The 16,789-nt window shown below is 49.0% G+C and overlaps 1 protein-coding gene across 1 annotated transcript; it reads right to left on the bottom strand.

Annotated features, from left to right (window-relative positions):
* Positions 1-14,097: 14,097 nt before the first annotated feature.
* Positions 14,098-15,423, bottom strand: LOC125517191 (putative cyclin-F2-1). Its single transcript, XM_048682369.1, has one exon. It carries the CDS (start codon positions 15,421-15,423, stop codon positions 14,098-14,100), a length of 1,326 nt encoding a protein of 441 aa, XP_048538326.1.
* Between the last annotated feature and the right edge of the window lie 1,366 nt (positions 15,424-16,789).

Raw genomic sequence — 16,789 nt, 5'->3', positions numbered from 1 at the left:
CTCTTCGGGAAGCCGGTGCGCAATGTCGTTAGACAAGTATCCGGCCTTCCTCAGTTTTTTGATGTGTCCCTCCGTGACGGAGGAGACCATCCACTTGCCTCCCGCTCCGGACATGGCTGGAGAAGGTTGAGGTGGGGTGTGCAGACTTGGGCGCTGGAGCTTGAGTGCGCGGAAATGGATAGGCAAAGGAGGAAGAAGGTGTGGATAAAAAGGTGGATCCTTATCCCCTTATATGGGCGGACGCGACTATGCACCCCCACCAGCCTGGTAAAACTCGCTTATCTCCCAAGCGCCGTAGTCAATGGCGCGGTTGGGTTACCCACACCCGTACTGATGAGAATCCCGGAATAAGGGGACACGATCTCTGCTTCAACAAGACCTGCCAAGGAAACCGCCTCGCTAAACTCGCTGAGGTGGGACAGTAAAACGATTCGAATAAAGACTTGGCCGTGGTGTGATGTCATGCTACCGAATACGTCAGCAGATTAGATTTGTGTAAATATTATTCTCTCTATGGCAATAGGTGGAAACTTATTTTGCAGAGCCGGACACTACCTTTGTGTTCAAAATATTCTATGAAGTACTTGGAGGAGGAACCCGCCTTGCAATGCCGAAGACAATCTGCGCGCCGGACTCGTCGTCATTGAAGCCTGGTTAGGGGCTACTGAGGGAGTCCTGGATTAGGGGGTGTCCGGATGGCCGGACTATACCTTCGGCCGGACTCCTGGACTATGAAGATACAAGATTGAAGACTTCGTCCCGTGTTCGGAAGGGACTTTCCTTGGCGTGGAAGGCAAGCTTGGCGATATAGATATGTAGATCTCCTACCATTGTAACCGACTCTGTGTAACCCTAGCCCTCTCCGGTGTCTATATAAACCGGAGAGTTTTAGTCCGTAGGACGAACAACAATCATACCATAGGCTAGCTTCTAGGGTTTAGCCTCTCTGATCTCGTGGTAGATCTACTCTTGTACTACCCATATCATCAATATAAATCAAGTAGGACGTAGGGTTTTACCTCCATCAAGAGGGCCCAAACCTGGGTAAAACATCGTGTCCCCTGCCTCATGTTACCATCCGGCCTAGACGCACAGTTCGGGACCCCCTACCCGAGATCCGCCGGTTTTGACACCGACAATAGGCGCAAGCGAACACTCCGCAACATGGCCGAAATCTGCCATGTAGCAGTAATAAATCCATGGAGTGACACGGCTATTACCTTCAATGCCAGTGATGAACCTAAATTCCGAACAGCCCGAGCACCTGCTGCACTGGTCCTCAGTCCAATTGTGGACGGCTTTTGACTAACCAAAGTACTCAAGGACGGTGGCAGCGGATTAAACCTCATCTATGAGGAAACTCTTCAAAAAATGGAAATAGACTGGAACCACATTGAGCAAAGTAGCACAACCTTTAGGGGAATCTTACCCAGTCGGGAGGCACGATGCGCTGGGAAAATCACACTAGATGTGGTATTCGGTACGCCAGAGAATTATAGGTCTGAAGAAATTACATTTCAAGTGGCCCCGTTCAGCAGTGGATACCACGCCCTTTTAGGATGTGAGGCGTTCACGATCTTCCAAGCCGTACCCCATTATGGGTACATGATGCTCAAAATGCCCGGGCCCAACAGAATCATCACCCTCGTCAGTGATCTGGACACAGCACTCCGTGCCGAAAACAAAACAGCCGCACTGGCCCTCGAGGCATTATCCGAAGCCCTCCCGGCCGAGGAAATAACCACGCTACACCCCACAGTGGACATGGACGATGTGATACTCGATAAGAGATCCAAGTCCACCTCTTTTAAACCAGCGAATGAAATAGTCAAATTCCAAGTCCACCCAATGAACCCTACAAAAACAGCCTCCATCGGGGCACAGTTAAACCCCGCCGTGGACGCCGCACTACGAGAGTTCCAGCGCGAGAATTGGGACATATTCGCCTGGCACCCCTCAGACATGTCAGGAATCCCACGCAGGCTGGCCAAGCATAGCCTTAATATCCTAAAGGGATTCAAGCCAGTCAAGCAAGCTCTTCGGCGTTTCTCCGAACCTAAGAGACAGGCCATGGGAGAGGAACTAGCCAAGTTATTGGAGGCCGGATTCATCAGAGAGGTAAAACACCCGGACTGGCTAGCAAACCTGGTGATGGTACCAAAGAAGGATAAATCATGGCGCCTTTGTGTCGATTTCAAGGACCTCAATAAAGCTGTCCCAAAGGATCACTTCCCCCTCCCCCGCATCGATCAAATTATCGATGCTACCACAGGACACGAGTCATCGTGTTTCCTCGACGCATACTCCGGCTACCACCAAATCAAGATGGTGGAGTCCGACCAAGCCACAACGACATTCATTACACCATACGGTCCCTTCTGTTTCAACACAATGCCTTTTGGGCTCAAAAATGCCGGTGCAACATATCAGTGCATGATTCAAACATGTCTGGAGAAACAAATTGGCAAAACAGTAGAGGCATACGTAGACGATGTGGTCGTCAAAACCAAACACGTCGACTCTTTGATAGACGACTTGAGGCTCACATTCGACAACCTCCAAACATAAGACATCAAGCTCAATCCGGAAAAATGCGTTTTCGGCATACCAGCCGGAAAGCTCCTGGGTTTCATAGTAGAGGTATTGAAGCTAATCCGGCCAAAATCCGAGCTTTGTCAGAGTTGGCTACCCCAACAGACCTCAAACAAATCCAGAAGTTAACTGGATGTGTGGCGGCTCTAAGCCGGTTTATCTCCCGCTTAGGAGAAAAGGCTTTACCCGTTTATCGCCTCCTTCGGCGCACCGAACACTTTGAGTGGACGGACGCTGCCACAGCCGGATTGGAAGAAATAAAGGCCAGTTTGGCAACCAACCCAATCCTGGCCGCGCCAAACATCGGTGAACCAATGCTGTTGTACATTGCGGCAACTCATCAAGTTGTAAGTGTAGTGCTCATCGTCGAACGAGAAGCTGACGGACATAAATTCCCTCTTCAAAAGTCGGTATACTATGTATCCACTGTCCTCACTCCATGAAAATCACGGTACCCACATTATCAAAAGATAGCCTATGCGGTATTCATGGCATCCCGGAAGCTGTGACACTACTTTCAAGAGTGTTCGATTACAGTAGCCTCGGAAGTGACACTTCATGATATTATAAACAACCGCGACGCTACGGGATGGATAGCTAAATGGGCCATTGAGCTCCTCCCCGTTCGACATAACATACAAACCTCGACGGGCCATTAAGTCGCAAGTATTGGCCGACTTTGTCGCCGAATGGACGGAGGCCGAACTCCCTAAAGAGTACAGCGCATGCTCCAATTGGATCATGCACTTTGACGGTTCTAAAATGTTGGCTGGTCTAGGGGCTGGCGTCGTCCTGACGTCCCCAACCGGAGATACCGTTCAGTACGTACCGCAAATACTATATACAGACTCCGACAATGCAGCCGAATACGAAGCTCTGTTGCATGGTCTTCGGATGGCAGTCTCCATGGGCATTCAACGCCTGGAGGTGCGTGGGGATTCAAACCTTGCAATATCCCAAATAAATGGAGACTTAGACACCAAGGATCCGAAAATGGCGGCCTACCGAAACGTCGTCCTAGAAATGTCAGCTCGGTTCGAGGGACTCGAATTTCACCATGTGGCTCGGGAAAACAATGAAGCGGCGGATATCCTCACCCGCATCGGCGCAAAACGCGATGCGGTACCCCCCAACATATTTCTGGAAAGGCTATTCAAGCCATCCGTAGTATGGGAAGGGGATACCGGTAACAATAGTCCGGACCCGGCCAAAATGCCCGATACCGAACACTCTGACACAATCGGAGGCTCCGCCACCGAAATAACACCTTCAGCCCACGTAATAATGGCCATTATCGCCCCGTGGACAGAACCATTCTGGCCTACCTAAGGCAGGAACTTTCGGAGGACCAAAATGAGGCACGCTGCATAGTGCGGCAATCTAAGGCCTACAGGGTCCACGAGGGAGAATTGTATAAAAAAAGCACTACCGGAGTCCTTCAAAGGTGCATCTCCGAAGAGGAAGGGCGGAACCTTTTGGCAGAAATCCACGCCGGACTCGGTGGTCACCACGCCGCAGCCCGGGCTCTTGTAAGCAAGGCCTTCCGTACAGGATTCTATTGGCCAACGGCCCGGGCAGATGCACAGGACTTGGTCCAACATTGCGCCGATTGCCAGCTCTTTGCAAATCAAAGCCACATGCCACCCACCGCCCTCCAAACAATCCCCATTACATGGCCCTTCGCGGTTTGGGGGCTTGACATGGTTGGACCCCTTAAAGGGAGAACCCACAAGAAAAAATACTCACTGGTCATGGTGGATAAATTCACCAAATGGATAGAGACCAAACCTGTTAAAACAGCCGAATCCGGACCAGTGATAGACTCCATATCTGGGGTCGTACACCGTTATAGCGTCCCCCAAAGCATCATCACTGACAACGGCACAAACTTCACAGCCGATGAGGTAAAACTCTGGTGCAGCAAAATGGGCATCAAGCTCGATTATGCTTCAGTCTATCACCCACAAACCAACGACCAAGTCGAGCGAGCAAACGGTCTTATAATGAGCGGCATTAAACCCAGATTAGTGCGTTCCTTAACAGAGTCTAACACGCACTGGGTAGAGGATCTCGACTCCATACTCTAGGGGCTACGGACCATGCCGAATCGTAGTACCGGATATACACCCTTCTTTATGGTGTACGGCGCAGAGGCAGTCTTGCCCTGTGACATAATTCATGACTCACCTCGAGTGCGCATGTACGAAGAAAGAGAAGCCGAGCTTGATCGGCAGGACAGTCTGGACACCTGGAGGAGGAGCGCGACGTAGCCAAAGCCCGTTCCGCATTTTATCAGCAACAGGCTCGCAGATACCAAAGCAGAAAAGTACGGGCCAAAACTTATAACGTTGGCGAACTAGTTCTACTCCTACCGGATAAGAAAAAAATCAAGCTCGAGCCCAAATGGGAAGGTCCCTTCATTATTGACCAAGTTCTGACCGATGGAGCGTACCGACTGCGGGATGCATCGACTAGTCGACTCGAGCCGAACCCATGGAACGCGGCCAGGCTCCGAAGATTCTACGCCTAGCATCGTACTCTATGTTCGTCCCCTCCCTTTGTCCATTTTTTGCATATACATTATCTGTCTTGTTTTTCTTTCTTCCTTTCTTTTATTCTTTCTCTAGGCCTTCAAGGGCCAACTTGTGCCTCGCTTGCACATTATAGATGCGCTATCGTGCTCATCATACCTGGGGGCTTCTTTCATAGAAGCTTAATTATTTCTCTAGGCCTCAGGCCCCGCACATGTGTCATGCTTCTACATGTACCTTTTTTCGCCATTATATGCATCGATATGACTTAAGTTTTGGCCAAGCTGGGTTGCCTGGCTCTTGTATTTATGCCCTACGTTCCCGTTAATTCTGCTAGGGCATAAGGGGAGCACCTCTGCGATTGTTACTGCCAGGTCAGCCGGATGTGTACCTCAGACTGGGTGAAGCCAAAAGCTAGCGTTCTGAAAGGAATATTCGGTCGGTGAACAAAAGATGATTTTTATTTATTGTCCATATCTGCCCCTAGATGTTTTTCCTGCGTTTCCTATCGCAGTCCGGACATGCACTTTAGGGCATGCTTACCCAGGGAAAGGAACCCTTAATGGAACTATTCTCCCTGGAAGATGTTTCTTACTACCCGTGTAATATAACATAACTAGTTGGGCACTTGTTTGTTCAAGCACTAATGACCCCTACGCCTGGTCTCCACGCATACCCCGGTTCTTATATAACTTAGCGGGTATTCGGATACACTTCGGACTATCGGGTCCCGAGGTTGAAGCGAAAAGGTTCACCAAGACAAATGATCTACAATCTGGCTAGAAGGCATTATACATGTCACTTTAATTACATAGTCATGCAGACCGACTAAATTCCTCTTCTATACCATCCAACAGGCGGTCTAGCTTACAATCCTGTGGGGAATACTTTGCGGCTAATTGTACTTGCCCATAAACTAAGCTAATGGGGATCTCTTTTCCGTCGGGCCCCACAAGTCCGACCTCGGACATGTGATTTGGATCTGCCTTGCTATACCGCGTCTTCACCATGGCCCAGGTTTCTCTGGCACCCTGTTGGCTGGCCGATATCTTCCATAATCGGAAGCGCCTCCGTGATCTCTTGATCTTCTCCATAAGCTCTGCAACGCCCTCTGGCAAGGAGACGGATGGCCACAAGGCCTGGGCAACACCTTGCATCACCTGCCGAACTTGTTCGTGCAGATGTGAGAGCTCGCATAAAAGATCACCCGGAGACCCGGGCATTTCCTCCGCGGGACGACCCGTCAGCATACCTACAGATATAACGTTGTTAGTCGGCTTCTTCGCTGAACACCTTTAAAAGGATTCGTTCAAGCACTTACTGAAAATGCCGCGCCGAAGCCGCTTATTCTCCTTCTCGGAGTCTGCAAGCTGGGCTCGAACGTCTTTTAGTTCCATGCTCAGCTTGATATTGGCGTCTTGGAGATTGTTTTTCTCCCGCCTAACCTCAGTCAGCACGCGTTTGTCAGCCTCTAGCTGTGGCATAACATGCTGGTCCTCTGAATTCATCTGCAAAATCTATTGTTAGATCTGCAGCTACGCCGCACACTATATGGTAACCATCATTCTTTAAAGTAAATGTTACCAGCGGGTGACTTTTTCGGTTCCTGCAATGCGGCAACAGCGGCCTGCAGTTGGGTCTTGCATTCCTCTAGTTCCTGTGACAGCCTAGTATTCTTCTCTATAAGAACCTGCACAATAAAGATGATCCTTAAATCAGTTCTGCTAACTGTTTCAAGTCTCAGGGGCTACTGATACATATAAATCGTCAGATTTACTTACCCGTACATCCTTTACATACTGATCCGTGGCTCTGGCTAGACCATCTTGAGCAACTCGTAGATACGCCTCTCCAGAATTGAAGGCATCAAATGCCTCTGGTGAGAAACAAGCGTCACGGAGTACGGCCCGGCGGCGCCTATGATTCATGGTGCTTTCCACTTCTGACTTTGTAGCGGATAATCTATCCACGTCCTCTGTAAGGGAATTATCTGGTGCCCACCCCATATCGGCTTCCGCCTCTATGTCCGGTCCTGGCGCCCGGCTGGTGGAAGCGTGATTAGTAACATCGTCGGACATATTCCGGTGAGCATTTTTTCTATTAAAGAAACACGGGCGTCATTATATTTCGAGAAAGACAACAACCACGGAGAGGGGTTTTTCATACCTTTGCGTCGGCGTCTCCGTCCTGACCGCCTTCCTTTTTGGCCTACCCGGCCTCGGTGCCTCTTGTTGGCGAGTTGCCGCGGGTTCGGCAGGGCGTCCCGAATGCCTTCCCTGTAAAAATGCCATGTGTATGTGGTGGGTGAAGTGTCTAAAAGGGGATCCTAGTTTTTGGAGTTGGGATTTTTGGTTTTTCTTATGTGCGATGCAGGGAGCAGTCCGGTATAGTCGGCCATAATGGCCACCATGGCATCATCGCAGCTTAACTGATAGAACTGCCGGTCTATCAGCTCCACGAATATAACCGGATCTTCTTCAAGTCCGGAGTCGAGGGCCCGGTCAGGGTCCTCTGGTTGTGGAGATGGGCTGCTGACCTCCTTTATGGCTTTTCGCAGTTCCTGTCGCAAAATGGCAAGATGAATACTTACGACAAAGAATGCGGGAGAAGTGGGAGTAGGGAGATATAACTTACCCAGCTTGGAGGATTGTACATGGAGAATCCATCCCGTGGCTTGATGCGGGTGAACTCCTCTTCCTCACCCTTGAACAATTCGGACAGAATCTTCGCTAAAGCGGCAGCATTGTCCGGACCCTTACACCCGCAGCGGGTGGCATCATCCGCCCCGTTAAAACACCACAAGGGGTGCCCGCGATATTGAAGTGGTTGCACTCCCCGCATTATGCAAATCAACATAGCTTCGATTACTGTCAATCCTGATCGAGCCAATGCTTTAATCCGGTTCATCAGATAGAGAACTTCTCCATTGTCTTCCACCTGGGGGCTCGTGGGCGCCAACTTCGGCGTTTCTTCAGAGGAGCATTGTTGAACTCAGGAAGACCCCGTCGAACAGGGTCCGGAAGGGGAACGTCCTCCATATAAAACCATTCTGAAGGCCAGTCTTCGGATGTCTTCTTCGGGGTACCGGACAGGTATCCCGTATCGGCGATGCACCATATTTCGGCTCCACCCACTTGATAAAGTGACCCCCTCTGTGTGCGAGGGACGAGGCAAAATAGCCTTTTCCACAGCTCGAAGTGAGCATCGCAGCCATGAACAACTCGCAGAGAGCAACATAGCCGGCGATATGTAGGATGGAGGTGGGGGTGAAATTGTGTAATTGGAGGCCGTAGAACTCCAGGAGCCCGTGGAAGAACGGATGAATTGGAAATCCGAGTCCTCTTAATAAATAGGGAACAAGGCAGACCCGTTCCCCCATAGAGGGGCAGGGAAAGCTCTCCGCTTGCTCCCCGCCATTGTAGGTGGCAAGTCTGGCTCGAACGGGCACCATATACGCCGGAGGGAGAAATCCCTTAGTCTGCAGCTCGACTAATCGACTGTGCGGGACTGAACACCTCTCCCAATCACCGGGCTTAGGGCTACGGGGGAGGGAGGAGGAGCTGCGGAGGTCGGCCAGGCTGGAATGGATCTTTCCGAAACGCGCTCTAATGGATTCTCGCTGGGGGAGGATGGTATGGATTGGATCTAAGGATCCCCATCCCTTTAATAGGCAATTTATTTATCTGGCTAGGGGGTGAATGTAAAAATGCCCTAGCGCCTCGTATTCATTCGACGCACGGGAGATAACCCTTGTTGGGCACAGAAGCCAAGAGGTCCAAACATTTATGGGACCGGACACTGCTTTACAAACATTTGGAAGATGGAGAAGAACCTGCCTTGCAATGCCGAAGACAACTGTGCGCCGGACTCATCGTCATTGAAGGCTGGTTGGGGGGCTACTGAGAGAGTCCTGGATTAGGGGGTATCCGGACAGCTGGACTATAACCTTTGGCCGGACTGTTGGACTATGAAGATACAAGACTGAAGACTTCGTCTCTTGTCCGGATGGGACTCTACTTGGCGTGGAAGGCAAGCTAGGAAATACGGATATGTATATCTCCTCCTTTGTAACCGACCTTGTGTAACCCTAGCCCCCTCCGGTGTCTATATAAACCGGAGGGTTTTAGTCCGTAGGACAACAGACAATCCTACCATAGGCTAGCTTCTAGGGTTTAGCCTCTCTGATCTCGTGGTAGATCAACTCTTGTAACACTTATATCATCAAGAATAAATCAAGCAGGATGTAGGGTTTTACCTCCATCAAGAGGGCCCGAACCTGGGTAAAACATCGTGTCCCCTGCCTCCTGTTACCATCCGCCTTAGACGCACAGTTCGGGACCCCCTACCCAAGATCTGCCGGTTTTGACACCGACAACTACTCTCTCGTTGGGCTTCGGTGTGGGGATGATTTGTCCCCGGGCTGGAAGACGGTGGGCGATTTCCTTCGCCGGGTAACCGGCCGCCCGAAGCTCGGCGATGTGCTCCTCCTTAACTGATGAGGCCATTCATTTGCCTTGACCTCCGGATCCTGACATGGTTGGGTGTTTGTTTGAATGGAAGTGAATGAGGACTTGGGCGTTGGAGCTCAAGAATGGAGAGGTAGGAAGAAAGCGTGGGAGAAGAAAGGGGAATCTTATCTTCTTATAAGGGCAGTGAATATCGAACGCCCCCCCCCATTTGCCTTAAAATTCGCCTACTCCCAAGGGCTGTGTAAACGGCCCGGTTGGGTTACCCACGCCCGTATTGATGAGAATCCCGTAATAATGGGACACGATATCTGCTTTGAAAAGACGTGCCAATGACAACCGCATCTCGAAACGTGGGGCGAAAAATGGTTCGAAATTATGACCGGACAGGCGTGACGTCGCATTACTAAAAGTTATCAGTAGATTGGACTTGTGTGTTATTATATATTCTCCACGGTTGTGTGTGGTGTGTGTTACAGGTCCGGACACGATCAATTCGTCTGGAGACTATTCGGGAGTTCGGAAGGAGGAACCCACCTTGCAATGTCGAAGACAGCACCACGCGCCGGATACCTTGTCATTGAAGCCAGGTTCAGGGGCTACTGAAGGAGTCCTGGACTATGGGGTCCTCGGGCGTCCGGCCTGGTATCTATGGGCCGGACTGATGGGCTGTGAGGATATTAAGACCGAAGACTATACCCGTGTCCGGATGGGACTCTCCTTGGCATGGAAGGCAAGGCGAACAACTATGGAGATTCCCTCTTATGTAACTTACTCTATGTAACCCTAACCCCCCCGGTGTGTATATAAACCGGAGGGTGTAGTCCGGAAAGGATATACTCAATACCTTAGTCATATAGGCTAGACTTCTAGGGTTTAGCCATTACGATCTCATGGTAGATCAACTCTTGTAATACTCGTATTCATCAATATCAATCAAGCAGGACATAGGGTATTACCTCCGTCAAGAGGGCCCGAACCTGGGTAAAACTTCGTGTCCCCTGTCTCCTGTTACCATCAACCTTAGACGCACAGTTCGGGACCCCCTACCCGAGATCCGCCGGTTTTGACACCGACAGTACCCTCCAGGTCAACCCGACTTCACATCACTCGCGGGTACCCTCGGGGACGGCCCGATGTCATCATGGTTCGGTGGTAAGTCAAAGTAACCGTGTGTCTGAAACAACAAGGGGGGAACCTGAGGAATCACCCTCGATGGATTCCCACTCGATGTAACCATCAAGGTGGACTTGGAGAAATCACCCTTGTTGGTCCACACTTGAGGGGTTGCACGACAGAGTCGTTATCAGGAGTGGTGAAGGAGGAATCACCCTCGATAACCATGACCGAATAGTTACACTACATGGTTAACATCAGAAGTGCTGACGAGGTATCACCCTCAGCACTTGATAGTAACTCTGCAGAGTCATATAACTAAGGGGGGTGATGTGCGGTGTTGGGGCCTGGACGTCGATCACGTTGATCGAGTCATCGAACATAAAGCAGGGGCAACTGGGACAAGGTGGGGGTCACTGTTGGATCTCTAACCAACCTATCCTAAGCGGTTTTAGAATAAGCAGGTAAGGTATGAAAGCAGGTAACAAAAATAGGCTATGAATCATAGTAGGATCATACAAAAACAGTAGCAGTTCTAATGCAAGCATGAGAGGGAAATAGATGGGCGATATCGGAATGCTCAAGGGGGGTTTGCTTGCCTGGAAGCTTTGCTGCAAAAGAAGGGTCGTTGGTGACGTAGTCGATCATGGGGGCATCATCGGTCTTGGGGTCTACCGGAGAGAGGAGGGGAGGAAACAGTAAATACAAGGAATAAAGTGCAACACTAAGCATGACATGATGATAAGCATGCTAGGGGCGTTCTATTGCAGTACTACACGTTGTAGACGGAGGGGAAAAACATCCGGAGGGTTTTCCATTGTTTGGCTTTTTTGGACAAAGGAAAAGAGGGGGAAAGTTCCATGTTCAGCATGCTAGGGGCATGTGACAGATGAACGGATTGCGTATTCGGATTCATTGTATTTTTCTGAGCAACTTTCATATATAAAACATTTTCATCTGATACAATATCATGGTTTGACACCGGGGTGCTCATGATTTATATTTATGTGATGAAGGCGGAGTCATGCCATGCATACATAGTCCATTGAGTAGGGATAACATTTGTTAAGCATCATATATTTTGAAGAGTAATGATTATGTTCAAGTATTCATGGATATTATTATGTTGTTATCAAATACTTCATCATTTCTCAATATTCATATTGTAAAAGATTACATGATAGACATGCATGAATTAAGCTTGGGGATGCTTATATGTATCCAAAATATCTATAATTTTTTAGTTGTTTCATGCTATTATACTATCAATCTTGAATGCTTTATATGAAATTTATATCATTTTGGGGAACTAACCTACTAACTCAATACGTGCTACTTGTGAGCTGCGTTGGGATTTCCTCGAAGAGGAGAGGATGACGCAGTACAGTAGAGATAAGTATTTCTCTCAGTTAAGAACCAATGTTATCAATCCAGTAGGAGAACCACGCAAGATCTCATGAACAACACCTACACACAAAATAACAAATACTTGCACCAAACACAAACAAGGGGTTGTCAATCCCTTGGCGGCTAATTGCAAGGATCAAATCTCGTAGTGATAGATAGATAAACATGAACACAAAAAGTAAATAAATTGCAACAAAGTATTTTTGGATTTTATATATGATAAAGATAGACCCCGGGGCCATAGTTTTCACTAGAGGCTTCTCTCTCGAATAAAAAGCATACTATGAGTAAACAAATTATTGTTGGGCAATTGATAGAAAAATGCATAGTTATGACGATATCCAAGGCAATGATCGTGTATATAGGCATGACGTCCGAGACAAGTAGACCGACTCCTACCTGCATCTACTACTATTACTCCACACATCGACCGCTATCCAGCATGCATCTAGAGTATTAAGTTCATAAAGAACAGAGTAACGCCTTAAGCAATATGACATGATGTAGACAAAGTAAACCCAATTAATATGAATAAACCCCATCTTTTTATGCTTAGTGGCAATGATACAAGTACGTGTCATGTCTTTTTTTGTCACTGGGATTGAGCAACGCAAGATCGAATCCATCACAATGCACCTCTCTCATTGCGAGATAAATCCATCTAGTTGGCCAAACCAAATAGATAGATCGGTGAGAAATACAAAGCTATACCAATCATGCATAAAAGAGTTCAGAGAAGACTTAAATAATATTGATGGATAATCTGATCATAAACCCACAATTCATCGGATCCCAACAAGCACACCGCAAAAAAAAGATTACATCAAATAGATCTCAAGAACATCGAGGAGAACATTGTATTGAAGATCAAAGAAAGAGAAGCCATCTAGCAACTAGCTATGGGCTCGTAGGTTTGTGGTAAACTACTCACACATCATTGGAAGGGCAACAAGGTTGATGTAGAGGCCCTCGGTGATCGAATCCCCCTCCGGCAGAGTACTGGAAAAGGTCTCCAGATGGAATCTCTCAAGAACAGAAACTTGCGGCGGCGGAAAAAGTATTTTGGGCGATTCTCTGTGAAATGGTGTTTTCTATCCACCGAACTAGGGTACAAGAAAGAGCTTCCATTTTGCCTTTTAGCGGATGTAGTATCCTTATAGTTAGTCCCAAGTCAATCATTTGGTATCTATCTTCAAGTGATACAATACTATCATGGTCATCTAGTCATGAGGTACAAATCTTCCGTTACTGTAGAATTCCTAAAGTAGTGATCTCGCCATTAACTCTTACGAATGCCTATTCAGACGCATCGGGCATGACTCGGCAGCTCTTAGGCACTAAGGCCGATGAACAAGCCGAGATGCGTTTGTAGCATACCTCTCTCGGAGTGGGTATCCCTACTCACCGACAGACAGTTTTTTGAAACCGCGGTAATCTAAAACCTTAGTATTCTAGTGTTCCAACATGTGGGCAATTCATAAGTGTAAGTTTGTAAAAACTACAATTTTTCTTGGCTTGGTTTAGGAAAAAAAGATTGAGACATTTTTTAAAAATACTAAGAAATACCGTATTGGAGATACCACGTACATTCATGAATTTTATTGACTCAAAATGAGTATCAAATAAATACAATTACAATGAATGTACACTCGGTCTCTTGGCATAATTATGATGCACACAACCAACAACAACACAAACATAAAAAACACGAGTAAAGTCATAGAAAACCAAAGCTATGCCTAAGCGAGAAAAAAAGAAAATCCGAGGCGATCAAAACAACGGTTGAACAACAACAACAACCATATATGCATCAACCATTTTTTTTGACCACCTCAAGGAGAATGTGATTCTTCAACAACATCTTTGACAAGGAGGGAATGAGGCCAGATACTACATACATATATGTGTATATGTTGACACCGATGTAAGTTTCCTCAACTATAGAACTGGGCTGGCTATGATAGCCTAAATCTTCCATTTCATTCTTACAAGAACTCTGGCAAGATCACGAAGCGAGGATCGGGATTCATCATGTACAAGGACTGAATGCCAAGGATGAGGTCTGTGGGCTTGTACCCTGTCAGCTCTGTGAATTCCCTGTTCCACTTCTGCACCTGGCTGGCCATTGGGTTCAAGATCAGCCTGGCGAGAAAGACCGCCGACGCCGCCACGGCGGACGGCATGAGCTGCAGGCATCTGTAGTCCACCAGCGATGTTTCGGCGAGCTGATGCGCCAACCTCTGAACCTCCAGCTCGCGCTCTCCGTTGCTGTACCTGGTGAAGTGGTCCACGAACGTGTAGGCCGTTGGTCCGCTGAGCTCGTACCGGAGCGCCGCCAACATCTTGCACTCCATTCCCGCAAAAAAAAAAAAAAAAAACATCTTGCACTCCATGTCGGTCACCTCCTTGCTTGTGGCGAACCCACAGTCGTCGGCAATTTTCGCGGCGTTCACCTTGAATCTGGTGCCCCGCTCCTCGTATTTGGCGGCGGTGAAGACGGCCGTGGCGCCCAGGAGACAGAGCTCATACTCCATGTCCGTGCGAGCTGTAGACAAGGTTCGCGCCGACAGGACGCGGTCGACGTAGGAGACGGCGCGGTGAAGCGTGCCAGGGGCCAGGTCGTAGTGCCGGGTGAAGTCGTCCATCCAGAAGACGAGGGTGGCACGCATCGATAGGCTCATCCGATCTCCCTGCACCGTGTTCAGGTAGTCCGGCGAAGGCCGCTCCTCGACGTTCTTCTCCATCTCCCGGAGGTTGAAGTCGATGTCAATGTCGTAGTCGGAGAGCCGCGGACGCGTGGCCGAGTTCTTGCAGTCCGGGACGACGCGGTCCGGGAGCAGGGACGGTGCGGGCACCTCCAAGGATGGGTGAAAAAGATGGGCGTCGAGTGCGGCGGCGTACAGCTGGCACGTCGCCGGGAGCTCCACGGAACATTCGAGTGCGGCGGCGTGATCGGCGGGCGTGGGAGCGAATTCGAAGCCGGACAGATGCGGGCGTGCCGCCGTGTTCTTGGAGTCCGGGACGACGCGGTCCGGAAGCAGGGACGGCAAGGGCACCTCGAACGGCGGGGGAAAAAGATGGGCGTCGACTGTGGCGGCATACAGCGTCGCCGGGAGCTCCACGGAATCTTTGAGCGCGGCGTGGTGGAGGTGGGGGGGAGCGAGGTGGACAGTCGAAAGAGGAGGGAGTGCGCCGATCGCCCGGAGGTAGGCGTCGTCAAACTCCATGCGGTGGTCGGCGGCGCATGAGAAGGCGCCGGGGAGGGAAGGACCCGAAAGTAGGTCGGCGGTGAAGGGATCCATGACAGCCATCGCTTGAGCGAGGGGGAGAAAGGGGTCTCGAACTCTTGGAGGGTGGTACGTGATTGCAAATGATGCAGGGAGGGAGTCCGGCCATTTATACATGACGGCGACTCGGTTTCTTGAGAGTTGGAAAACCACATCGCTACCGGTCTCGTCTCGTATTGGCGATGATTCGGATTGCAACTTTTGCGACTAACCATGGATGGAAGACAGACGCTACTGCTTCCACGCGTAAATAAATTGTTGCCGTCATTGTTTTGGATCGAGTTCGTATGCTGCGCGGAAGAGACGCGCGACTGGCAGTCCGGCAATAGTTTTTATCTAGGCAGCGGCCGCTTGCTGCCTAGCACGACCTAGCGGCCGGACGTTTTAGGAAAGTATCTACGTTCGGTCTTGTCTCCATCTGAAAAAGGAAAGTTTAACCCTCCCAGCGTTTATTCGCAAAAAAAAGAGAAAACCTCCCAGCGTTACCACGTCCCGCCAAAAGCTCCCACCCCAGCCCCCGTGTGAACTCTTCCCCAGCCCGCACTGATCTGCTTGGGTCGCATAGAAAAGAGCACGCCATGCCGTAGGGGTCAGACACAACAATTCAGGTGAAAAAATAAAAGCAAAAAAGTCACATCTCGGTCCAATTGAAATGGAGTGCTTTGGTTCACCGAAATGACCAATTCGGTAGCTCCGAAATGCATTCTCTGTAAACCTAAAACTAAAGTTTGAACTCAATTTTTCTGAAAAACTATCTGTTTTTTATGATAACTCATCTACTCTGCTCATACCCATCTATTCATAGGGCCTGTCTGCAAGATATCAAGTGCTAGTAACAGTCATAATAGAATGTTGATCTCAGTGAGGGTTCTAGTCCTAATGAGAGCTACTATGAGGGCATTAGGAGCTCTCCAAATCTACCAACGACTGCCACGAGAACTAAAAAGAAGAGAAACTCGGACGATGAGGATGAAGACTTTGTGTCTAGTGAGGCCACATCAAATAAGAAGGCAGTTCTCAGGAAGGAATATAGTACTTCTGCTAGTACTAGGCCAAGTGCTAAGGAAATGACTGTTGTCAGGAATGTGCCACTGTCAAAGGCAAGCAAAGCCTCAGCTCTAAAGGAAACAATGACATTCACACTTGAGAAGCCAAGTGATGAAGAAGCTGATGTCATGATGCGGACCAGGCTACCACATTACACCCACAACCCCTGCTACTATACCTATTGGACTCATTACTAGAGCTCATGCACGCCAGTTAAATTATCAAGTACTTTCATTTCTTCGTAATGTTTCTTTCATGAAAATATGATGTTGCCTAAGTTAGATACATTTGTCTTGCTTACAATTGAAGGACCTAGCATGGACAAGAAGGATGACCTAAAGGC

The sequence above is a fragment of the Triticum urartu genome, chromosome 6 (assembly GCF_003073215.2).
Source record: "Triticum urartu cultivar G1812 chromosome 6, Tu2.1, whole genome shotgun sequence".
Lineage (NCBI taxonomy): Eukaryota > Viridiplantae > Streptophyta > Magnoliopsida > Poales > Poaceae > Triticum > Triticum urartu.
This window is presented reverse-complemented; position numbering and strand designations above follow the sequence as displayed.